The following is a 26,456-nucleotide window of genomic DNA, read 5'->3' as shown; positions in this document are numbered from 1 at the left end:
TTGCGGGCCCCGGAAAGGTTTCCCGCCAGGGCCGCTGCTGTACTCGGGGCTGGGGCTGGGGCTGCGCAGCGAAGTGGAAGGGGACCCTGGCCGCCCGCTCTGGCCCCCGTGGCGGGCTCCGAACGTGCCGCCCTCGTAAAGATGGCGCCGGGCCGGCCCGCGCCCAACATGGCGCCGGCGGCCTCACGGCGGGCACGTGACCCGCGGTGGCCCCGCCCCCCGCCGCTCCGTGGAGTCCCGGTGAGCCCCCCCCCGCCGCTCTGCTCGCCGCCCAGCGGGGACGGGAGCCGGGCTGCAGAGGCTACGGGAGGCCGCGGCCCGAGCGGCCGATCGCAGCGCCCGCCGGGGATGTGCCGTGGGCTCGGGAGCCATGTCCAGGGTGGGCGGCCCCGGGCCGGCCGGCGGCCCCCCAGAGAAACGCTCCTTCAGCAAGCGGCTGTTCCGGGGCCGGGCCGGCGCGGGCTCGGCCCGCTCGCTCAGCGGCTTCATGAGCCGGGTGCTCAAGACCCTCTCCACCCTGTCGCACTACAGCAGCGAGCCCGAGGCGGCCCGCGGCCCGCAGCCCCCGCGCCTGCCCCCGCCGGCGGCGGCCCGCGGCCTGGGCAGCTGCTTCCACCCGGCCCGGCCGCCGCCGCCGCCGCCCAGCCCCGAGCCGCCGCTGCTGCCGCCGCCGCCGCCCCCCGAGGCCCTGGAGCCGGTGCCCGGGGTGGCCGGGCTGAAGAACCACGGGAACACGTGCTTCATGAACGCCGTCCTGCAGTGCCTCAGCAACACCGAGCTCTTCGCCGAGTACCTGGCGCTGGAGCACTACCGGGGCCAGGCGGGCGGCGAGCCGCCCCGCGCCGCGGACGCCGCCCCCCCGCCCGGCGACACCGCCCCGCCGCCGCCGCCGCCCAAGGGCGAGGTCACCGAGCAGCTGGCGCAGCTGGTGCGGGCGCTCTGGACGCTGGAGTACACCCCGCAGCACAGCCGCGAGTTCAAGGTGAGGCGGGGCAGCCTCGGGGGCGCGGCTGCCTGGGCTCGCCTTTGGGCCGGGGGCCGCTGCTGGCCCTTTCCCCGGCGCCTGCCTCTGGCCCAGGGGTGTAACCTGTGGAACACGTGCTCCGCGCCACGCCCGCCACTGGGCCGCGCAGGTGAGGGGCTGGGGTGCGAACCGCTCGGGCATGTGCCTCTGCTCAGGGCGGTCCCCGCCCTGCGGGTCACCGCTCTGGCTCGCCTGCCGGCGCTGCGTTTTGCCTTCAGCAGCGCTCTCTTTGAATTGGGTCTGATTTTTATTGAACAGCTGTGCTATGGTCCCCGACACGGGCCCCTGCCATTCCTTGTTCACGCCCGTTAGCTGGCCCCGGGCTATGTGGAAATCTTTCACCGTTTATAATGACTAAGAGGAGAACTTGTAACTGAAAAAGCAAGAGGAAAGGCAGGTTGTACAAGGTCATACTTTAGTAGGACATAGGCTGACCTCATGCTTAGCTATCTTATTTACAGGCGTGAGGGCTTTGGTATACACTAGGGCAGTGGTTTTCAAACTGCGGGTCGCAACCCAGTACTGGGTCAGGGAACGTCAAGCACTGGGTCCCCGCGGCTCTCGTCAGCACTGCTGACTGGGCGGTTAAAAGGGGCATCAGCGGTGCTGCCTGGCTAAGGCAGGCTAGTTCCTACTTGTTCTCACACCGCACTGTGCCCTGGAAGCAGCCAACCGCAGATCTGCCTCCTAGGCGGGGCAGGCCATGGGGTTCCAGGCGCTGCCCCTGCCCTGAGCACTGGCGCTGCACTCCCATTGGCCGTGAACCAGCCAGTGGGAGCTGGGGGGTGTGGTCTCTGCTGGCAAGAACCATGTGGAGCCGCTTGCGGGTCTCTGCTTAGGAGCCGGACCTGCTGCTGGCCTCCTCTGGGGTACAGTGCAGTCTGTAATGCCAGGACAGGCAGGAAGCCTGCCTTAGTATCTCTGCTGCGCTGCTGCCTGGGACCAACCCTGCCTGCCAATCCCCAGCCCTGAGCCCTCCCTCCAAACCTGGAGCTGCTTTCTGCACCCCAAACCCCTCATCCCTGTCCCCACCCCAGAGCCCTGTCCCCACCCCTGCATCCCTTCATGTCCCCAAGCATTCCATCCCCTGCACCCCAACCCTCTGCCCCAGCCCTGAGTTGCGGGCATCAACAATTTTCTTCAATTGGGTCGCCAGAAAACGAGTTTGAATACCAGTGCACTAGGGAGATTCCTTTATTGTTTCAGTTAAGTGTTTTCAGGAGAAAGGAACTCTTTTTAGTGGATATTTATCTTTTTATTCTTGGCCACAAATGTTAATTTTGGTTCTATTAAGAAGCTGGGACCAGATGTGTACCACTAGCTGAAGTATAAGCAGATTCATAAGGCATGTTGTACAATGGCAGTCACTAGTGACTCTCTGGGATAACCAATGCCTATGGAGAATGTTGTTTCTCACAGTTCTGAGTAAGCAAAAATGCTAGCTGTCTGTAAACAGACAAACAGCAGATTGGAGTTTTCAAAGTTTGAAACTTCTGTCATGCAAAGCAAAAAACTAAATGCTGAAATCGAGCGTGAAGGTTAACTTGGCAGTGTTTGCAAACAGCTTGTTTCTTGTCTGTAGAGCAGCAGTTGCTTGTTAACCTGGCTATGCTAGCAATACACTACTTACCTTCTTAAACTAGTTTACTTTTAAGTTAGCCCTCCTCTCTCTTTACTCAGATCCAGTCTCATGTGCCAGTGGCTAACCTTGCCCTTGGGACTAGTTTGCCTGAGAACCCTTCTCTGAATAAGTTTTTAACTTATTAACATCAATACCAAACCAGGCACATAGCAAGTTAAGTGTGTACCAGACTTTGTTTTGGTGGTCTTTTCCTGTCTTAAAGCTTATTCCAAAGTCCCGTGGAACAGAATTTTGGGGTTCTTGACATGTCTGAAATACTATTTCTAGATATTTTTCAGAGTAACAGCCGTGTTAGTCTGTATTTGCAAAAAGAAAAGGAGGACTTGGCACCTTAGAGGCTAACCAATTTATTTGAGCATGAGCTTTCGTGAGCTACAGCTCGCTTCATCAGATGCATACTGTGGAAAATACAGAAGATGTTTGTTTTTATACACACAGACCATGAAAAAAAGTGAGGATGTTTTTATACACACAGACTATGAAAAAATGGGTGTTTGTAGTAATAAACACCCATTTTTTCATGGTCTGTGTGTATAAAAACATGTATCCAATGAAGTGAGCTGTCGCTCACAAAAGCTTATGCTCAAATAAATTGGTTCGTCTCTAAGGTGCCACAAGTCCTCCTTTTCTTATTTCTAGATATGTGGCCCATATGTTGCTAATTGAAAGCTGCCTGGTGGAACCAACTTGTGGCTGTGAGCAGAAGGTATACTTCAGTCGTCTGGTTCGCAAAGCTGAGCAATGAACAGTTTGTTTTGTGTAAATAGTACTCTTTCTCAAGTAGTCTCCTGTAACAACTGCTTGCTTTTGCCTCAGGCCACACTTTTTCTTTGCCATTTCTATTTCCGGATGTGAAAACTGGGATAGTTTTAACTTGTGGTCTAGTCAGAAGCATTATTGGGTTAGGTTACTTCTTGGTGTTCCTCGGAGAACTCTCACCCTAGATTTGGTCTACACAAGAAAAATTATTACCTGTATTACAACTGCTGCCATGAATATTGCAAGCACTGGTGTAGTCATGGCACCATGACAGGACAGAGCAGGTTTGCATGGCTGCCCTAGCAGCTTACCACTAATGCAGTGGTTCTCAACCTATTTACTACTGTGGGCCACACATGAAGCGCTCTCTCTGTTATGTGAAAAGAAAAGGAGTACTTGTGGCACCTTAGAGACTAACCAATTTATTTGAGCATGAGCTTTCCTTTTCTTTTTGCGAATACAGACTAACACGGCTGTTCCTCTGATCTCTGTTATGTGGACGACATCCACACAATATATATAGTATTTGTGTGGCCCTGAGGATGTCACATGGGCTGCAGCTGTGTGCTGATAGGGCCACAGGTTGAGAACCACTGCATTGTTGCTGTCACATGACTTCCAATTTTTGTAGTCTAGCTGCAGGTGCTGTAGGACCTGGTGTTCATGATTCAGTGGGCACGACTTCCCAGCACGGTGCAGGAGAGTACTGTATTGATGCTGTCTTTCAGGAGGAATGCAAAGCATGGTTCTAATTTGAAACATGCTTCTCCGTAAGGGGCCTTGTGGGATTCAACATTTGTATTTCAGCAGCTCCAGAGACCTAACTTAGCTTCTAAGTGTCTTCAAAAAAGCAGACTTGCATTTTACATGATAGTGCCACAGACTCAAGCTATAAATCAAATGAGGTGCTTTCTGGCTCATGTATTGTCACCAGTAATAAATATTCTGCAGATCAGATTCTATCCTTCGTAACTCCAGTATTTTTATTTTTAGTGTTCTATTGAAACTTGATAAACAATTCTCTTGGTTTTGTGAGAGCCCAGAAAGCATCCACCTTGCTGTTCCATTGCTGTGTGGATTCTGCAGTGCTAATGTGTTAAAATTAAAACTTGTTTTTGTCACTCAGGTGAGCAAGTCTGACTGATTACATGCAGAAAGTAGATCTGTTGAATAGTAAGATGCCATTCTTACAGAGTCACTCATTTTAAAGGGTAGATTCTTACACTCAAACCAAGTTTCTGACCACGTGAAAATATCCAATTTCACTTTTTGCAAGAGTGGAGGATTTTAATCTCCACATCTGTGCCAACTCCTGTTTTACTTGGGTGCATTCTGCCTACTTAAACATTTCTTCTGCAGTTTTAGTTTCTGCCCAAAGCTACTGTAAAGTATTGTGCTGTTAAATAGCTGTCATGTTTGCCCCAGAAGTCAGGTCACTTCTGTGGTGGTGGGGGAAGTGATCTTGTGTCTGTAGTCTTTAAAGCACTGTCGGTCCTTTGGGATGAAAGGCACCTGACAAAGCTACAGTAAGAGGTTATTCCTGGGCTAACTTTACTCCTAGCATAGTGAGAGTACAGTACTACTAAATTACCTTCTTTGAAACAATGACTCTTTGGAGCATCAAAATTCAGCGCTCCCTTGCAGGATTAAGAGACAGTGGAGACTTCATTTTGTTCATCTAAATGGTGAATTCTTTTCCTGCATGGCAGGATGAAGAGAGGATGTACTGGATTATAGCAAGAGCAGCCGGAAGTATGGTTTGTGCGTCTGATGTGGCTCTTGAAGGCACCATAGGGCTCCGTTATCCAAATGATGGTGTGACTAGTGGAGATTGCAGGTCCCAGCATGCAGTGCTGTACCTTGATCTGAGCAACTAGGTCCCATCAAGTTCCAGAATATGTAATCTTCACATGCTGCACTTTCTTACTGAAGATGAAGACAGTAATATCCTGACCCACCCGATGTATCTACTAGGTGTGCCCTCTTGATTCCTGTTAAGTTGCCCATTTGGGGGTTGCACGGACACAATTTAGGCTCCCTAATCTTCTGAATTTGGGACAATGGCCAGCAATCTTGTCTGTTTCCACACAGGAAATCCACTGATGTCTTTCCATTGCAGTCCTGCTATTTCCATGTTTTTTGTTGTGGAGGTCTGTTAATTCATTTGTGAGCTGGGCCCCACTAGCTGCTGTCCCTGTCATGTGTGCATGGCACAGCGAACTGCATATTCAGCGATTACATTGTGCATAGTTGCTGTGTGGGGTCCTCATGTGAGTGAACACTTGAGTTTTCAATACTGAGTATCGTGCTGGGCTGTATAAGCACTTGAAGAACAGAGCCCTTGAACTGCAGGAATAATGAAACCATTTTTAGACATGCTTGGGGACACAGATACTTCAAATCATTTTTTTTCTGATAGTGTCTGGAGTGTGCAAAGTGCTTCCTGAATAGAGAAAGGACAGTCTTGTCCCAAGGAGTCCACAGTCTAAAAACTAGTCTTTGAATGGATCATATAAACTGTTACCAATTACTCCTTCGACTGCCATGATCAAATAATCAGTTGAACTTGCATTTGGAAATTTATAAGTGACTTCAGATTGCAGAGGAGTTTACATTGCAGTGACAAAATGGCGATGGAAGTGGGGGAAGGGAACATCTACTACTCTTGTGCTTGTACAATGCATCCATGAGGCCTCACTTGTTTAGTCTTTAAGCACTACCGTCATGTTCATGATTAATAACAATGATACCTAGATAGAAATAACTCCTGCCTTCAAAAGGTTTTAGTAGAACTCTCTTCTTCTGCATTCCCATTCCTCTCAAAAACCCCACAACTGCTAGGTGAACACCTCTTTCTAGGCATTCGTTATATGCCTCTCTCGCATACCATCTTTTGAGTCACCTGAGGAGCCTTCTGGATGATCTGTCAAGCAACATATCATGGGGAATGCTGTTGAGGGATTGTCTGAATGAAGTCAGTAAGATGGAGTGTAAATCTAAGCTCACTAGCTGTCCGTGTGAACCCTGCTGCAATGCACGAAAAGGTCCCTAGCATGCTTTGATATACTCCTGTTTATCCTATTCAGAGGGGCCACACGGACAATAGATTCACACCCTAACTTACTGGTTTCACAGTAGCAGCCGTGTTAGTCTGTATCCGCAAAAAGAAAAGCTCACGAAAGCTTATGCTCAAATAAATGGGTTAGTCTCTAAGGTGCCACAAGTCCTCCTTTTCTTTTTGCAGATACAGACTAACACGGCTGCTACTCTGAAACCATTCATTTAGCTCTCGCTTTTAAATGGAAAAATTCAAGTTCTACTTTTTCCCATACTTTACAGTCCCCGCCTTAGCCACACAAGAGTATTTACTTATACCTTTAAAGAGGCATTGTGCAAATCTGTCAGTTAGCAAATAATCCCATTAAACACAGGATTTAACGGCAGGCTCAGGATGGTTACACTTCAGGACAGAGAATGCAAAAAGTAAATTCACTAGAAACAGCTTGCCCCTTGTAAAGAGGCAGCCTAGCTAGCACGTGACAGAGTGTAATCATCAAATCACTTTGTATCTGGTATAAACCTGCTTGCTCACTCCTTGCAGATGTGAAGATGGACCTTACTCAGTGCCAGTAGCTCACGAAAGCTTATGCTCAAATAAATTTGTTAGTCTCTACGGTGCCACAAGTCCTCCTTTTCTTTTAGCTAAACGAATGTTATCCTGTTATCAGAAGCAACACACTGTTTCCTAATTCTATCCTTTCCTTAGTCAGTCTTTAATATGTTTGTTGAAGTTTGAAGGTATCTAGAGGAGAGCAATATTGCACCCCATCCTAATAACTTCGTGTGCAGACTTTTTGGAAGCCCTAAAAGCTTGTTACCAGAAAATAATTACCCAAAGGTAAAGTTCCTATAACTGTTAGTGTAGCAGCCAGCATGCTGTGGAAATTCCAGTCCCCTCTGCTCTGTGACTTGGGATGGAGCTGGACAGTTGCTGGACAAACACAATTTTCCCTTCTCTCTGTGGAGTAAGTTGGGATGGGGAGAAAATGCTGATCTGCCGGGGTTGTTGACTCCTACTGTCACTTGCACCCCTGCTGACTCTTGTCTCCTCCTTGGTCCTTGAGTGTCTCTTCTATCTGCTTGCCCTTACGACTTGTCCTCTGAGAGAGGGCACTCCCTCTGAACCCTTATTGACAGGCACCTCAGAGAGGATGAAGGCTCCAAACACCCTTTATCCTTCACTATGTTTCTGTAGCGATTAAGGTGTGTTCTTCCCGTTCAGTTTGCCTGTGAGAAATTGCCTAACCCATGGTCCATGAATCACATAATCGTATTTTTTTTAAAAAATCCAGAAAATCCGGTTAAGACAGAGAGTTTGTAGAACATACCTCTCGTGGTAACTCTGTGGAGCTTGCTGTAGCTAGTTCTGTAGTGAAAAGATAATGTTTATAGAGCTAGAATCACTATCCACTCTTTGGTCAGATGTGCCATGTTTTGTGAGTGTCCCAGGATCTCTCCAGTCTCCTAGGACCTGTTTTATTTTTAAATAAAGCCCTGGATTTATGTCCTGGCCTCTGATAAAGGGGGTGTCCAAAGCTCATTATACACTAATAAAACTGCTTACCCAGTTCCACTGGATTATCGTTGTTCCAGACCGATGCTTTGTGTGTAATCCATTGCGGGTAGATCCACTGATGGTGTCTGCAACCAATTCCAACTTTAAGGTAAGGCTCCATTGTGGGAAGATGATGTTTGGAGTTACTCATTAAGCTCTCTGATAGAAGTGGAACTGTCCTATAACTGATGAATGCTGTGTGTTGATCTGATTGATGAGATGTTTATTGCATAAATATATTGGTTTGGTTTAGTTAGGGTGTGTGACCAGGGTCCCAGGGGAGCCAACTGAGGTCACTCAATTAGGGTGAACTCCAAAGAATGGGGCAGACAATCCCCAAAGCTGGTGGATATTCCAATACTTAAATTTACCTCCAGCACAAAACAGACTTCTCTAATACCTCACTGGTTCCTCAGAAGCCAGCAACACAGTTTCCTTAAAGCCACCCAGCCTCAGGCCTCCACCCAGACACCCAAGTCAAATATGAGGAGGATTACTGGAAATCATCTTCATCACATAAAGTTCTACCAATCCCAAAGGCTCGGACACATTACCTCCCAGGTTAATGAATATTCTAGATCTTACCCAAATACATGCTTACAGCCAATTCTTATTAACTAAACTAATATTTATTTAAAAAAAGAGGGAGTATTGGTTAAAAGATCAGTATACATACAGACATGAGTACAATTCTTGAGACTGATTCATAGCAGAGATGGTGAGCTTTGTAGTTGCAAAGAGTTCTTTCAGAATTAGTCATAGGTTATAGTCCAATAATTATATTCGGGGTAATTCCAGGTTAGGGCTGGAGATCTCAATCTTGGGCTTAAGCTTCCCCTGCATGAAGCATCAAGCAGATCTGAGATAAAATGGATTGAGACCCAAGGCATCTTTATACAGTTCGGAGTCCTTAGGCGAACAATAGGCAGTCACGGATACTTTGATTTCCTAAGAATCACCGGTGATTAGCTACCCAATTTAACACAAGGCAATTTATCCATTAGGCAATCTATCACAAACTTTAAAGAGACACATACACAATGACATTATTGCACCCAAGATTAATCTAAATGTTAATATTCCCTTTTGATCTCTGAATCAATAGCTATAGTGACAGGAACTGTGTGTTTACATGGCTTGCATTTAACAAGATATGAGTACATACATACAATTAATATCACCTCTAATTTCTAACAATACATGTTTGCATTTCAAAGTTCTAGACCATCTACCATGGAATGGCCCTAATGACCATTTACATACTGTTCTACCATCTCTCTAATGGTTGATTCTGGGTCAATTATCCTGCAAGCTGCTTAACCCTTTCTGGCCACGTGTCACATTTTGTATAAGATTCGTTGCAATTATCTAACAGTGGTAGCAGCAATGATTTGCATGGTCATATTTTAATTAGATAGCATCACAGGGGGCTGTATGAAAAAATAAGCTGGAAGAGAAAAAGCAGCAAATTATCTTGAAGAGAAGGTACTTTCCAGTCCTAAATTTTAATAAGCCTAGCTCAAGATAAGCCACTTCTCAGCGAACACCTGATTTGTTGAGAGACAGTGCTCCGACCGGAGGGAGCCAGAAGCTCAAAAGGACTGTAGCAATGTAAAAAGGGACTCTCTCTGCCTGTTGAGAGGGGGGAGTTGCTTGGGGAACTAGATTAAGATACAGATTCCAGCTGGAGGTGTCTGAAGAGGGTAGGCCTATCTAGGTTACCTTTGGGGATGGTAAACCACTAGATAAGATAGACATACAAGTATATTGTTCTAAAATCCTTTTTCTCTAAGTGCTTTGTTCCTACTAAACAATAAACAACATAGCAATGCTTTGGTTTTGAGGAAGCTGTTTGGTATATGTAGTGACCACTGGTCCAGAATTCCTCAAGGGAAGAACCTAGTCAGACCTGCTTGATAACTGTGATTGGTGCAGTGGGTCCTGGGCTACAGCATGCTGGGTAAGAGTGGGAGAATTATGGAATTCTGTCCCAGGAGAGGTAAAGGCATGGGGCCTGACCGGGGAGGAGGGCTCTCCCGGAGACCAGAAAGGGGGCAGAGATGCAGTGAGGCATGCAGCTGAGATAATCTCCTCCCAGATTGCGAACTCCTGCCCAGCAGATGGATTCTAGCCTGCCAGGGGACTCGACATTTTTGTCTGCGTTTAGAACTATAGAATCGCTTTAACTTGTTCTTATTGTAATTGTACTCTGTTAAATCTCTCTTTGCCAGACACTAGCCCTTCTTCTCCCGAGTTTTCACATGGTCTCTGGCTTTTTAGAAAAACGACTTGATGGCAGCTCTTCCTCTCCTCTGATGTCTTGATACTTGCATCTGTGTGTTTGTACGGTAGCTTCTCGGCACTAGCTTTGGGAGAATAGCACTATGTAATGGAGCTGGGCAGGGTTGGAGGGGGAGATTCTGCGGAAGAAGCACTGTTGAATGTAGAGGTGGCGTGTGTTCCCGCTCTCTGCTTGGGGGGACTCTGCTTCCTGTGGCTCTTGTGCCCTGACACAATGCAACGACCACCTGGCTGTTCGGCTTTTTTTCTGCCTAATGAGAGCAGCAGCTCTGCTAACTAGTGCCAATTTCGCAGCCTCTGCTTCCTTCTCCTCTTGGTAATGTTGTGGGATTGGCAACACGCAATTGCTGGGTAAGCAGTAGTTGTGCCTCAGGCTTGCCATTTCTTCCTCTGAACAGCTTTGGGCTCTAACACACACAGAACAATCTGTGCCAGAGAGATTTTTAAAGCTGCTTAAAGGATCTCAATGTCCAATTTCCATTAAAAACAGTGAGAATTAGGCTTTGAAAATCCCACTTTCAGCACTCTCCAAACTCCCCTAACTGGCCTTCCTTGGGCTCTTGTTCTCCTTCTCATGGGGCTTCTCCTGGGAACAATATTATATATTCTCTTTTGAACTTTACATACTAACTGCCCGTCAACTCAGGACCTGAGTACATAGGCTGTAAAGCATCCTTAGTTGGCTAGAGCATGTTGATGGTGATGCTTTACATTCTACGAGTTGAGGACTGCCTTTTTTTTTTTTTTTTTGGTAACTTTGACTTAAAGGAGCATTTGTATTTTGTAAATTTTGACATTTGATCCTGAGCTGAATTCTTAGCAGAGCTGATGGATAACTGCCAGGAGTGCTATAAATTTGATCACTATGCTATATTGACAAAACTGCACCCATTCTATTGTTCGTGTAATTTATAATACTTAGTATTTGTATAGAAATAAATCCTAGGGTTTCAAGATGCACATGCTTTGGGGACATTCTTGATGTAAGCACCAGTACCATGAGAAGCAATCTTGTAAATATTGTGGAGGTGCTGAAGTCTTAGAATCGGATGTAGTTAATTGTTCTGCAAAATTTAGCAATCCACAGTCCTGGGAAAACCAAGTGCAGGGTAGTGTTGGGTGCATTAGAAATACTGTACATAGACATCACTGTGGAACTGACTGCACAAATTAGGGATGGTGGTAGCTAAAGGTCAGGATGAGTGTTGAATATTTAGAATATCAGGCACTTTAATTGGCTTTAATGAATGTTACTGCTTCTGCGCCTTGGACAGAGGTAGCATCTCATGCTGGATGGAGTTAGCGCACAATCATTGGTTTAGATATTGTAAGTGTCACATGTTTGAAAAGGTGGAGAATCTAAACCATCTATGTGGGGGAAAGAGCAATCCATCCTCAGAGGCTTTACTTCTGGGGACGCGCGCCTGTATGTGGGGGAGTAGAAACATAGGAATTTTACTGCTAGAAGAGTTGCCCATACTCCACAACAGCATTTGTGTGCAATCCAGGGACAGTAGTAAAGCAAAATGTTCTGTGGACAAATGTGTTCAAAGTGCATGTGGTATGAACAATGAAATCCTTATATAAATAAAACCTCTGAGAGAGGAATGCTTCTTGTGTAACAGGGAAATTTCTTACCAGTTAGTACAAGTTCGTTATGTTCTGTATCAGTTTAGGTCAAGTCTGTACAAATGGTGAAATGTTGAGCAAATCTAGGGATGAAGGAATAAATTGATCCAATATATGTATTTGAATATCATCACTATGGTATGAAGCAGTGCTTTCCTAAGACCACTGACATGTTTCCAGGAATGGGTTATTGCCTTCCACTGCTGACTGTTGACAACTCCCACTATGGTATGAGTTTGCTATGTGAAGTCCTAGTAGAAATAATAAAATATTTCTGGTTTCAATCTGCTTAAATAAGAGCTAGCTCTGTTGCAATAGACCAGAGGTTCTTAAACTGTGGTCCGCGGACCACCAATGGCACACAAGCTCAATGAAGTGATGAAGTGAGCTGTAGCTCACGAAAGCTCATGCTCAAATAAATTGGTTAGTCTCTAAGGTGCCACAAGTACTCCTTTTCTTTTTGCGAATACAGACTAACACGGCTGTTCCTCTGAAAAAAGCTCAATTCAGGTGGTCTGCGGATAGTTCCCTCCCTGAGCGGCCGCACATGAGAGAGTGATGGGCCACCCACCTAATTAGTGGAGCCACACAGGCGTGGCTCCACTAATTAGGTGCCTGGACCCTGGAGAAGACACACTTGTAAGATAAGGTAGTGGCCTTGGGGAGTAGGTGGGAGGGGGCAGTGGGGTGAGGAGGGATTGAGGGAATTTGGGACATGCAGCGCTGTGGAGGCCAGAGAAAGAGGCGACTTTCCCCAGCTCCAGGGCTGCGGCTGCTGGAGAGTCACTCTCCTCCTTCCCAGCTCCAGTTCGGGGGCTGCTGGGGCGGGGGAGAGAGGGCACATCCGTTGCATTAGAAAGGTAAGACTACTGATATTAAAATCTGAGTTGTGTGCTTTCATTTGTAGACAAAAAAAAGTTAATTAAGGTTTTTTTTTATATAGCGCTTTTATCCAAAGTGCTTTACAATAGTTACCTAACAGTACAAACAACAATTGGAAAGATCATTAAGTGGTCCGCCGAGGCTCTTAGCAATTTTCAAGTGGTCCGCGAAAAAAAAGTTTGCAACGGCTGCAATAGACAATTGAACTACGTCCTGCTTAAAGGCAGTTCTTTTAATACAGATTGGTTATATGTCTTTTATCCAAACGTTAACACATGCTGCCTTGTGATCACTGACTTCTATAGGGACAGTAAAGCTCAGTTTCTTTGTAAGTTGGATAAACATTGGACTCTGGTCATTCATCTGTTAATTCTGCTTCTGACCTTTAAAAAGGTGACTCTTAATGAGTGCTTAAGTCCATTGCTATTGATCCTACTTTCCTGGTAGATGGAGAGAGGTTAGAAATTCCCAGTCTGCTGCCTAGCCTGGGCTGCCTGGCCCATGCTGACCTTCTGGGCAGAACTTTTGCCCTACACATGCAGTCATTTGGGCCATGAGCTTCTTAGCTTCCATCCCATGCATTAGACTAAAAGATAGTCCTTTTAGGAAACCAGTTCATTATTATACGGGCAATGGGATCCCCCTTCAGGTCAGAGTTTAATATCTTGTACCCTGCACGTTCAGCATAGTGGTCAGTTCTTTTTATTCTGTGCAAAAGGTCAGTTGCATGTTTGTTTTAAAATAGTTGTATATGAAACAGTATAGGAGGACTTGTGGCACCTTAGAGACTAACCAATTTATTTGAGCATAAGCTTTCGTGAGCTACAGCTCACTTCATCGGATGCATTCAATGGAAAATACAGTGGGGAGATTTATATACACAGAGAACATGAAACAATGGGTGTTACCATACACACTGTAACGAGAGTGATCACTTAAGGTGAGCTATTACCAGCAGGAGAGTTGGGGGGGAGAAAACCTTTTGTAGTGATAATCAAGGTGGGCCATTTCCAGCAGTTGACAAGAACGTCTGAGGAACAGTGGGGGGTGGAATAAACATGGGGAAATAGTTTTACTTTGTATAATGACCCATCCGCTCCCAGTCTCTATTAAAGCCTAAGTCAATTGTATCCAGTTTGCTATTTGAATTAATTTGCATACTGGATACAATTAACTTAGGCTTGAATAGAGACTGGGAGTGGATGGGTCATTATACAAAGTAAAACTATTTCCCCATGTTTATTCCCCCCCACCCCCACCCCCCACGAAAGCTTATGCTCAAATAAATTTATTAGTCTCTAAGGTGCCACAAGTCCTCCTTTTTCTTTTTGCGAATACAGACTAACACGGCTGCTACTCTGAAACATGAAACAGTATGTGGTTCTAACCTTGGCTCCAGGCCCACCATTTTCCTGTTGTATGGATAGTTCTTCTTGTGAAAGAAGCAACTCAATGCACCGTTTAAAACTTGTTTCGGGAGCATTTCCCAGTTGATCATGTTTAGTGGAGTTTGCAGTGAGGCAGTAATGTGTTTATGGAGCGCGCTCCACTCAGCGAGTGATCACTCCAGCCTGTCCGTTCTGCTTCAGCGCGAGGGGATGGGGTGCAGGCTTGAACCCAGTCACGTCATGTTTGCCTTTTTCAGCCAGTTTCACGTGTTGGTAGCGCTAGTGTAGACTGCTGGGTGTTTGGCACTGTGCTTCTCTAGGCTGGCGTAGATCTAGGCAAGGTGACTTGAAACGCCGTTGCCCCATCTTTGCTACCACTGGTAGAGATGTAATGATGGGAGACTTCCAAAAAAAGGTTAGTATAGATGTGGTGAATTGGGTGCTAATCCCACAGCTGCTCTGTTAGTTGGTATCATTGTCAGGTGCCTTTTCTTACTAAAATTGAACAGAAGGTTTTTAAACTTTACTTTAAAACAATTGAAGCACTTCTGGCATGTTATCGGGAGTAAATGTGACCTGCTATTCGCTAAAGTCTCTGGTAGTCTTCCCAAGTTAATTTTTTTTGTTTAATCAATAAAATCTGAGCTTTGCTTTTACTACTTGTCTGTAGTTGCTACTAGAAGACCCCAAACATATTTCAAAATGCTAGTCAGTGTTTGCTGCCTTTTTGCTCTGACCTTGAGGTGGGCTCACTGAGATTAGGTCGTCATCAGGCTGCTGCTTTGATCTGTCAAGTTGAGTGGTTTGTTGGCAATTTGAGTGGGTTAGGCTGTGAGTGGTAAAGGAGAAGGAAGTTAGAAACAGAAAGCAAATTTCAATGTTGAACAGTCAGGAGAAGCTGCCTCCATTGTAAAGCCAGGTCTGCAGTAAGGAAGAAGAGTGGCAATGAGGCCTGACATTTTTAGAAGGGAAAGGAAACAAACACAAGGAGGGGTAAGCAACTTTACAGTTGTAGCTGTATGTTGCTTTGCCAGATAGCCCTAAAAGCTTTTTCTAATGAGGTGTGTGATCTCAGAGGTGGCTGGGCACTGTAACTTATGTCACAATTTTTATCATACAGCCAAAGCATAAGCAGCAAAAACATCTAAGCTGCCCCTTTTAGTCACCCACTGGGACATGATAAAATAAGTGAGTGACTTGTTCCAATGAGACTGAAATTAATCCATATGTCCTAACCCTTCATTGGCAGCCTAGCATTTATAAATGAGTGTGCTTGCCACGGAATTGAGCCTATTCAAGGTCCCATTTGAAATTTGGCCTTTAAGAATAGTTAGTGACATCTGATCATTTTGGATGTGACTGACATGACAGTTAAGTTCTCATATTTTACAGCACATGAAATGTGCTAGGAGCTTTACAGAAAAAATAAAAGCAAGGTCCCTGCCCCAGTGGGTTTACAATCTAATTTGAGATATGAGGCAAAAAGGTGGGAAGGAAAACTGCAAAGGGAATTGACTTGCTTAAGATTGCACAGCAGGTCAGTGGCGGGAAACTAAGGTCTCCTGAGTCCCAATCCTGTGCCCTGTCTCTGCATTTTAACTACATTTTGAATCCTGCTCATGTGAAAACAGCATTCCCATCCCTTGGTATTTTGCCCAGTAGCATTGAGACCCAGGTCTAGCTATATCGATTGATTCACTGAATGTTTATATTTTTAATAGCAGGGTTGTCTGTACAGTACCATCCCCAATTGCTGCGTGACCAAAGGAGTGGGTTATTTTACTGGAAGGCTTATGATTATGGTGTCCCTGACAAATTGTTTTTTCTTCAACAAAATTAGAGAAAACTAGAAATAGGATCATTAAAGGTTAAAACTAGAGGAATGGGGCTAACTGCTAGTGTTTTGCCAGGCTGCTGGCATAGGGAAAGCTGGGCAGTGTTCATTGATCTATGAATTTGTATGAAACATGGGGTAGGAATCCACTGTGCTGCTTCTTAATATGCTCAGTTTCTATTGAGGCTGTGACTTTCTTTAGGGAAAAGCAAATTACCACACTTGTCTCTCTGAAGAAGGCGAGTGCTCTGGTGTTGAACAGAACATAGCAGCAGCTTCGGGAGGGGGAGGGGCTGCCAGAGAGGCTTCCGCTTTCCTCTTTGGAATGCCATGCTTAGCTGTGTTTGGCAACAAGACTGATTAAGCAATTTTGGATAAGGTTAAAGAGCCTTAACGCTTCTCCTAGCAATTTCATATGCAGTAAGACGGTAAAGCCTGATTGATCTTCATGATGGCTAATTGATGGCTGTATTTCTTTCTTAAATTCTGAAAGACTGAATTTACTATGAGGCTGTAAAATCTCTCACAAAGGAAAAGGGTTTAGTTTATCAAAGTTATAAACACCTTATTTTTAGTACCAGGGTAGCATGACAGTCAAACATGCTTGGGAGGCTAGTGGTGAGCTCAGTGCATTGTCAGCTTAATGTCCATCTGAGACAGAGCAGGGAGCTTTTAAACAGCCATTGAGATGTTGTTTGCATGTGGCTTATTCCTCTCCATCTACACAATAATAATGGATGGCTTACTGTTTGTCTGGCCAGATGTCATTACTTTATGTGCGAAGGCTAGGAAGGTTAACTGTAGTACATACAAACGTACTCAGCCGTGAGGGAGCCCTATAAAACCTGGAGCAAAACTTCACCAGGAGCCATAAAACTGGGTGTTTCTCTGTGGACTAAGTATATAAAAGCTTTCTTGAAATGTCTACCTTTTGAGATAGGAGGTAGCTTTTTCTATTCACTGGGATACAACAGTCATTGAGAGGTACTGTTTTGAAATACAAATGTGCCATTTCAAAGGACTGTCCTTCTGACCCATCTTAAACTAGAGTAGAAATCATGATGAAGTGAATTTGTGCCACAGTCTTCCGACTGGCTGATCTTTCTTGTTAGTCCCCATGTTCCAGAATGTTCACCACCAAGAAGCCAAAAAGCCCTGTGGAGAGACCTCTTTCTCCCAATGGCTTTAGTAGCCATGTGACTGTGTGCTAACCCCCCCCCTTGCCACTTAGCCCTTTGTAGGTCTAGGATTAGGAATTTTGGGAGGGTTAGTGAGAGGATTATTTTGGCTATCCCCCCTCTCCCTTCCCCAGATCCCTCCCCCATATCTGATCCTTCTTAAATTGAAGGGCGAGTTGATGGTGACCTAAGGTCTGCTGCATCCTCTGCTGCAGGAGATGTGGCACTTGTGCTTGAGCCCGTGCCTGGTTGCCACCATCTAACACTTGTTTGAGGAATGACTCTCCAGATCAGCTGGAAATCTGGGGGATGCTAAGCCTCCCGCTGTCTGGGGAGTTGGTTGTGACCGATTGCACCCCCATATTCACACCCTGCACCCCAGTGTAATTATCTTTGTACAGAATATGCCTTGGGAGGTATCATTTGAAAACTAATAACTCACTGGTCAATAATATCATGGAGCAGTGTGCGTAGCAACATTATATGTAAAGTTATGAATTCCCCCCTAGGACATTGTTAGCACATGTTCAAACCTATGTAGCCCTGACTAAGCAGTAGTTAAACAGGTCTATCCTAAACAAATACATGTAAACTGAAGTAAATATATTTAAGCAGTAAACAGGGTTCTTGGAACAGCTAGAAGGGTAAACCGGTAACTCAAAGACAAAGGACAAGCTGATTCCTCTAGCGAGCTGTCATAAAAGTTGATTGGCGATCACTGTTCTGGTGGCCATTTTTGGCAATGAGGGGGGGACAGGAATAGATTGATCTGCCTTTTAGTAGCAACAACATAGAACCTCTTTCACCAGGACACTCTGTGGTTCTGTCCTGTCAGCTGGAAGATACTTTGTCCCTGGGTAACCCTCAGGACAACGCATTTCAAAGTGTGACTGGACTATAAAAATCACCCCAAGTTATCTTTTTCTCTCCTTATCTCTGTCTCACCTAAGAAAACAAAGGAACCAGCCTTTTGACTTTGGGTGTGATTCTGATTTGAAAATGTGGTCAGCAGCGTAGCTGGTAATGTGGTGAGGATTTTACTTTGAATCAAATCTAGTTTAAGTTTTAGCTACTAGAAGGCATTTTATTTTGCAATCATTTCTGACTTTACTGCCTTGAGTGAGTACAACTATATCTCTTTGAAGTTAAATAAACTTGTTTTTAATCAAAACTAATCTAGTGTTTGGGTAACTCCAGATATTAGGTCTGTTGCCCCTGTAAGGGAAGAAATTTCCAGTATTTTGCTACTTTAACTGAACTGCCCAGGAGAGGGCTGGGCAGTGCAGAATACACATTTTGGGGAAAATTTGGGACTGGGAGTGTGTTGGGGTCACCCTGCACATAGTAAGCAAGGCTGCTGGAGGTCAGAGTGTAGCTGGTATGTAGCTGACAGGCTCCTCGAGTCAGAATTGCTGGACCAGGGCTGCAGCTATACACAGACACTCAGGGCGTGCCCTGCATGCTGTTTGAGAGTGACCCAGGTTAGGAGATACAACAGCAAAACTTTGTGAGGTACCCAAGGTTTCAGGGCAGGGGGGGATGGAACCCCTCATTTGTATGCATTGCACACTGGAATGTGACAGGAGTGTTGGGCAGAGCTTTCCCCCCACTGTTTCCTCTCTGTGTTTTCTTATCTCTCTATTGGGAAGCAACGGCATTTCCTTTCCCCATTTTGTATTTGTGCTCTGTTTTTGTGTGTTCTCCCCCACCCAAACATTTTCTCTTTGCCCCCTCACAGAGATGCCCTTTCCTTCTCTGTCCCCAAGGAGGCACTGCAGTCAGTGGGGCAGGGAGAGGAACATGGAATCCCTCTTCCTGTTGCAGGTTTCAGAGGAACAGCCGTGTTAGCCTCCCCTAGGATTCAGTCTCCTCTTTGGATACATCTGGTGGGGAAAAAAGCTTGAGGTTTGCTCAGAGTTGGCCGATGTGTTTAGGCTGAGATTAGGTCAACATTGGCTTTCTTCCTACTCTAAACAAACCCTTCCTTTGTTGCTGTATTACCTCTTCTATTTCTGCCTCATTCCCCCCACACACCCCAGTTGATACTGCTACTGTTAAGGGTGTGGGGAAGGGAGACTGTTTCATCTGCTTCTGTATCCTTGGCACCGTTTCCCTGCCTACAGTTAAGGCAGCTCCTCCTCTGTACTGTCCTCTGTATCTGGAGGCCATGCTGGTCCCGCGATGGAGGAGTCAGCCCAGTGGCGGGCAGGCCAGGAAGGAACATGTGGTGACCTCACACCAGTCATTGCAAGCCCAGGTGGCTTTTTGGTTGAAGTCTCCAGTGTTTCAGGGACACTGTGTCCTGTTTTGGGGACAAATAGAAGATCTTGACTGTCCAACCCCTTTTTAGTTCCATGGTGTTTTGCTCTTGGAGAAACAAACTCTGCAGTTTCCGGATTTCTATTTCACCTTTATAGAGAAGGATAGCTGGCTGGGGAGGGGCGTGTGTGTGTGTGTGTGTGTGTGTGGAGCAGGGTGGAGGTGGACACGTTGGTGCTATGGAGATCTCTCTCTCTCAGCATGGGATGTTCTGCCTCTAACATCATCTCCCAAATGCAGAATGAGGTTTGTGTGTGATAAAAATCTGTCTGAACGTCACTGGTGTTCTGTATTGAAAGATAAAGAATAGATATCTTTCCTGTGCACATCTGTGCCATTATGTTTTCAGACCTCTAATGAGCTAGCCTCATCCGTGTACGTACAAAATCCTTTTAACAGCTGTTTCCTACCAGAGATGTACTGGAAAATAGCAGGCCCATATTTTTCCATTAGAATCTTGTGTGTTCCAGGGAACAGAAACAGCAAATGAAAGGCTAATCATTCTGTTCCATGTGATTTTATTTACTGTTTGTGATTAGAGCAGTAAATTAAACTAGTTGTTTGGTCTTGTGTGTAGTGTTCTGCACTGATGTAGCTGCACCAATGCAGATCCCCTAGTTTAGACACACAGCACTGATGTGAACAGCAACTTGTGTCTGGGTAAGGTTCTCACACTAGGGGTTTATGTCCATGTAGTTCCCTCAGTGTAGACAGGATCTGAGTGTGGAATTTGCAAACGTCCCCTTCTTCCTAGTGACCCTGTTTCACATTTCTACCATCTAATTTTTGTGAGATTGTAGTTGGTGGTAAATGCTGGAGTTACTGTATAGTGAAATGGGCTGTACACTGAACTTATATAGCATGGGCAGCAGAACAGGCTTCCCCACTCTGTCCTGCCAGACTTCCTGTGTCCTGATGTAGAGGCGCTATCTTAGGGCCTTGTCTACCCTGAGAATTTGATGCTGTTTTCTCACTGCTGGCCTAAGTATTTGTTCAGTTTTACTACAGTGAATCAGCACAGGCATTTTAGCACTGTCATCTGGAGCTGCTTGAGCAAAGGAAGGCATGTAGCTTGTGTACCCTAGTAGATCTGTACAGGTGCTAGACTAACAGTGGGAAAACTGCAGGAAATTCTCAGTGTGGGCACCACTTGAGTGCAAGGGGGCTTCCTTATTCTGCGTGTGTGGCCCATCCAATTTTTCTTAACTGTCTGACAACTTGGACAGTTTCATTAATCTAGTACTAATTGTGGTGGGTTTTCTTGTGGTGTGAGCCAGAGATCAGTGTAGTGTGTTCTCATCTAGTGACTAGGCAGCAGGCTATGAGAATGGGCTTGACTTGAACTGTTGACCTGGCAGTGAGAAGGACCCTATCCCATTACCAAGCCATTGAGTGTAAATTTAAAGAACATCTTTTTTTTTTTTTTTTTTTGTCTTACTAAATTGCACTTGTAATTAAGAGTCTACTCTTGATCTTTCCTCTAGGTTTAATTGCGCTCCTTAGCGGTACAGCCAGATTGTACTGTGTTCTTTGCTATATGTCTCTTGCTTCCTGTCTACCTTGCTTGTCCTTTGATTACTTTGCTGCCACAGCATCTTATTAGAAGAAAGACATGTAACATTTCACAGACCAGCAAATATAAAAGTTTCAGGAACAAACCCACTTCACAGCAGTGATGGCAAAAGGGGCCTGAATAGAACCGGGAAGGTGCAGCTACTGTCGGTGGAGTCTCCAGAGCAAAGCAACTCATGAGGGAACTGCAGCTGATGTTCTGTGGTACTTCCTGATTCACGTCCAGTGACCTAGCGATCTGTCTCCACAGGCAACTGGCTTTATTCTCTGCCTGCTCCCTTCTCGATGTTAGGGAGTTGGGGCAGGATAAGTATCCTGGAGACCTGTGAGGCAGAGAAGGAAGATACCACCCAAGATGTGCTGTTTGCTTCTTGTTGCCTGGCTTTTTTCTCTCCATTATGAACAGAGACTTCCATTTCTACAGTATTGGCTGGCTTCCTTGTGGCATGAAAACTCATCAGTGAAGCTTTTGGTCAAATGCCACTAGGCTTTTGATTGGAATGATGTGCAGACAGTAGTGAGGAAGGGGAAATGGGGCAACTTGGGCCTAGATTTCTGTAGACTATTTCTATATAGAAAGCTCACTTTTACCTTATATACTTCCAAGAGGGGTTTTGCAGACTTTCCTCTGAGGCTTTGTCTAGACTAGGATTTTAAGGTGTGGTGATAGCACATATTAGCATATAACTAATATGTTTTAAAATCTAGTATAAACAAGGCATGCTGTCTTTGGCATACTAAACTGGTAGAGTTAAAGCTAACAGGCTAACATCACGCCTAATCAAGACAAGGCCATAGAACTGCTTCTTGCTTGTCCCTCTCTTCCTTCTCAGTGGCCAGAGGGCGAGGAGGATGGTTGTGAGGCTGGTCTGTGATGTAGACTTTCTGCCTCTGGGGCTAATATCCTAGGCAGTTTTTCAGTGGGTGAAGTGCAGGAACCCAGCATGGTGGGGGAAGGGGGAGAGGAGGGAGGTGGGGGAGCTTGCCTGCCCTGCAATAGCAGCCGGCAGGACCAAGCTTCTTTACCCTTCCCGGGGGGCGCGGAGAAGAGCGGGATTTTTAATGGCACGCTGCTGCCTGCTGGGGTCCCAGCCTGGGTTTGGCAGCAGGCTGAGCGGGGCCGGCAGCTGGGACCCGGCAGGCAGCAGCGTGCCATCTTTGGCACCCGTGCCATAGGTTGCTGACTCCTGCTGTAGATACTTTCTTCAGAAACTGTTGGCCCAAATTGCAGAACTCCCATCGACTTCATGCGTGAGGTTCTGATTAAAAAAAACTAGCATGATACAAAATCATTGCTGCCCATACAAAGTGTACTAAAAACTGGTGAACTGATAGCAAAAAATAATTGTAAAGGAAGAATCCTCCTCCAATGGGAGTGTTGCCAGTGGGGTCCCTTAGGGACATGCTTTCTGCCTGATGCTATTCAATATCTTTAGAAATGATCTGGAAGAAAGTATAAAATTGCTAGGTAAATTTGCAGATGACAGTTTGGTGGAGTGGTAAATAAAGGCGAAAAGTGGGTTATATACCTGGTAAGGAACTCATTTGGATGTGTTTTTAAAACAGCCTAATGCAAGGTCTTTCATCTAGGAGCAAAGAATGAGAGTCTCATTGAATCCTGGAATGTTATAAGTGAAATGCAATTCCCCAAAACTGGTGGTTTTTTCCCCCTGTCATTGGATTCACCAAATCAGCATAAAAAAAGCTTATGTTGCACTACATTGGTTAACAAGAAGCCAAACACTGTCCACTTTAGGCTTTCCAGCTGTTTGCTCCCATCTGATATTGTGAGAGCAGCTATAAGCTAAACAAATATAAAAATGACAAGGTCGCATCTTAAAGGCTACTCCTGCTTGTGCCCATTGAGTTTTTAGTATAACTTCCAAATATTTTGTCCTATATGTCAGGAATTACTATCTTGTCCTGGATAACACTTGATGGATGTGTACAGGGGATTTGGCAGGGAAGTGATCTGAGAGAGAGAATTGCAAATCTGTGATTGTCGCCTAGATTCTCTATATTAAATATTACAAATGGGTAAAATTACCATAATTAACTAGATGTTCCTGCTGGAAGGGAAGCGTGGAGGGCCTGAATCCTTATTTTCTGCCTTTCTGGGAGGTTTGGAGTTTGCTTTCCACATACCATGAAATCTCACCAATGTTGCCTCCTTGTTTCCCTGCTGGTAGACTCCTCTGAAACCAAAAAGAGGGTGTGAGGTATCCCCTGGATATTAGTTAAAATGGGGTCTGAATGTTTACAGCAAGTTAGTCTTTGCTTGTTTCCCTCGTATTGCTGATATCCATTGAAAGTACGAGTGCTGGATATTAATGCTGTTGGTTCTGGCTGCAAGCCAAGGTCTGTCCTCATTTGCCATGTTGTAAAGATTCACTCCATTAAATGTACTTGAGAGAACTCAGAGATGGGAGAGGGACCTCCCTGTTCTAACTTCCTCCCGTTGAAGCATAATGTTTAAAGTGGCAGGGAAGAATCCAGCCTCAATGAACCAGTATCTACAACAGCTGCGTGGGTAAGCACTTGCACATACAGAGCTCTCCCCCACTGGCTTCAGCTGCACCACTGTAGCGCTTCAAGTGAGCCCTTGTAAATGATGCAGAGTAGACATAGCCTTATTCTTAAAAAGATGGTGGTGAAGTGATCAGAGAGCAGGCCAACATACTAGTGTAAATATATAGAAGATGAATGAGGGGGTGGGGTGGAGATAATCCTCTAATCATGTCCAAGAGCTTCTGAATCAAATGCTTCTACAGAGCCAGGATGTTGGCTACTGATGGACCCTCATAACTTTGCTCTTCCTTCATCTCTGCTTCAGCCGCATTCTTGCCAGTTGCTGGGCTATGTGGTTTAAAACTACAATGTTCTGCAAATACCTCCGGCCCAGTTCAGTGCTGCCTGCTTGTGAATGCTATTACATTGCCTGTTTCTGATACAGTATGCAAAGGGCTCTGTTAGTACTGTGTGTTCTCTGTCAGGACACTGTCCTTTCCGTGAGGCTTTCCGGGACTGTAGATCCACAGGTTCCCCTGCCATTCCTGACAGAGTCGACTAGGTTTAAAATGTCTGCAAGCTATGACTCTCTGTATGGCAACCCTTTGGTTTGTGGGGGTGGATGAGGAGGATAATGGGTCTCAGGTGTATACAAGACTTTGCAGGTGGGAAGACACTAGTCCCTGTGCAGGCATGAGCAGTAAATCCACTAATGTCAGTGGGAATTGCACATCTGTATTGAGAGCAGATTATAGGCCTTAGCTTCCACTTCCTCTCATTTGCTGCTTCGGGGCAAGTGGGCAGATTACTGAGGAATTAGAATAAATATTGATTGGCCCATTTCCCTCCCCAGTGGTGACTCCATTTCCAAGAGGGATAACATAAGTAGCCCAACCTCCTTTCACAAATCTGTTGTAAAGTCTGATTAGAGAAGGGGAGGCTTGAGAACATGAGCGTGTGTGCAGAATGTCTGGTCTCTTCCAGCAATCCCCTGGGTTGGTTATGCCGTTATTGCTGATTGTGCTGCTCTTACAGCCCCATTTTCTTGTTCCTGGTCCTGCAGGAATATTTTGTTACAATATTTTGTTACTGGACTGGCAACGGTTGCATTGGGAAAGCTTGTCCTGTCACATGCCTGGTATGGAAAGAGAACTATTTTTCAATTTCTTCACAGTAGTTTTCAGATCACCCTGGCAGTTGAGCCTTGCTCAATGAGGAATCTGACAATTATTTTCTGGATACAATTGCTGAGACTAAGACACAGGAACGGTTTTGCCCTGTGACCGCTGGAGTTTAGATGTGAGTCCCTTCTGGCTAATGACAGGCCGAAGGAAGGTGCTGGGCCGCTTTCCCAGGCGACTTACTCGACAGGTCCATGACGCTGAGGAAATGGCGGTTGCTGTTGCTCAGTAAGCCCCCTCTCGACATGGCTGATCTCTCCACCTGTCACGCCATATCCGATTTCCCATTATTGGCCAGGAGTCATTAGCAAAAGCTGGGCAAAGCTGCTCCAGCAATATTTGGCATTTTCGGGTCTCTCGATCTCTGGTCAGTTTGGTTTGGGGCCTGGATGTTGTGTGGCAGGATGGCTAAAGACAGGCAGCAGCATTGTAAGCAGCAGTCTGGCCAGCACAATCCCTGAAACTGCAGCGGTGTTGAAGCTGAACTGCAGGTTTTCACAGCTCGTAAACTCCAAGAAGCAATTCCTGTTTATGTCCAGGAAGAATCAAGTCTGGGCAGATATCCTGGGTGCGTGCACATGCTTCGAATACGTTTCTGGGAACTCGGATGTAAATTAGGTTCATTCCTCTGGCTCCCGACAAGTAGCCAGTGTAGCTCCTGTGTTACAGCTTTCCCTGGTGTGGAAATCCCTCTCCAGAGAGTCGAGTCTCTCTCAATCCCTGCGCCAGCGGTGCTGTGTGTGTGCGCGTTTCTCTCTCTCTCATCACCACCTGCAGTCTCTTTGGGGAGTATTTTGTTGGGTTGGTGGTGGTTATGCCCTTTGCTACCATCAGAGTGTTTACTCTGCTTCTGTGTTCTGTCCCTTCCCTGACCCTGTCTGTCCGGTCTATTCAGGAGAGGAACTGTCTGCAACTGTGTATTTGTACAGTGCCTGGCACAATGGGGCTTCATTCCTGACAGGTCCTTAGCAATACCATGATAAACATGATTAATAACGTGGAGTGTGATGGCACAGTCTGCTTCGGGGGCAGAGTGGCCTTGTCAGAATTTACTGAAGATGGGTTTGGGGAGCGGGGAGATGGCTTTGGAGCACTTAAGACAGGAGCCTTTTGTGTAGATGGGAATATTGGAGGTAGAATCCAGGCTAGATGACATGGGTCTGAGGAGTTATCTGCCACATGCTTGTAAAGACCATGTGTTCAGCTAGAGAAAACAGGTTGAAATATCAATTATCAGTTTAGCTTGTCAATACTAGGGTCGCTTTAGCTCTGAGACTCCTTTCAATCACAATTCTAAGCTCCAGAGCCATGATGTTCCTATGTATAGACAATGGTAAAAGACCAGATGTCTGCCTCCCCCGCTCCGAATGTGTGGCTCTCAGAGTAAAATCTAACAACCAGCATTTGAAATCACTTCTGCTCTACAGAAGTGGTGAAGGGACTCCATCAGGTATTGCTGTCTGCTGGAGCTGTTCCTTTGGGAGATGTAGTTCTTGATGGCAGCCTGTCTTTAATGGCTTCAGTCCAGGACAGTAGTGGTATGATAAATAGTACTTTTCTGATAGCTAGATAAATGTGCAGTTTTCTGGCAAACTTCCCAGTTCCTTGCCTCTCCAGGCAGACA

At 45.7% G+C, this 26,456-nt stretch overlaps 1 protein-coding gene across 2 annotated transcripts in view; it reads left to right on the top strand.

Moving 5' to 3' along the window:
* Nucleotides 1-252: 252 nt before the first annotated feature.
* The window catches only part of USP31 (ubiquitin specific peptidase 31), a 60,461-nt gene continuing 34,257 nt past the window's right edge, over nucleotides 253-26,456 (top strand). For both annotated transcript variants that reach the window (XM_075133344.1, XM_048866435.2), the window contains exon 1: nucleotides 253-982. In XM_075133344.1, coding sequence (XP_074989445.1) covers nucleotides 371-982 — 612 coding nt within the window. In that variant the 5' untranslated portion in view covers nucleotides 253-370. The remainder of the gene's footprint in view (nucleotides 983-26,456) is intronic.

The sequence above is a fragment of the Caretta caretta genome, chromosome 10 (assembly GCF_965140235.1).
Source record: "Caretta caretta isolate rCarCar2 chromosome 10, rCarCar1.hap1, whole genome shotgun sequence".
In the NCBI taxonomy this organism is placed as follows: Eukaryota; Metazoa; Chordata; order Testudines; family Cheloniidae; genus Caretta; species Caretta caretta.
Note: the sequence above shows the minus strand (reverse complement) of the source record. Positions and strands in the feature narration are given on the sequence as shown.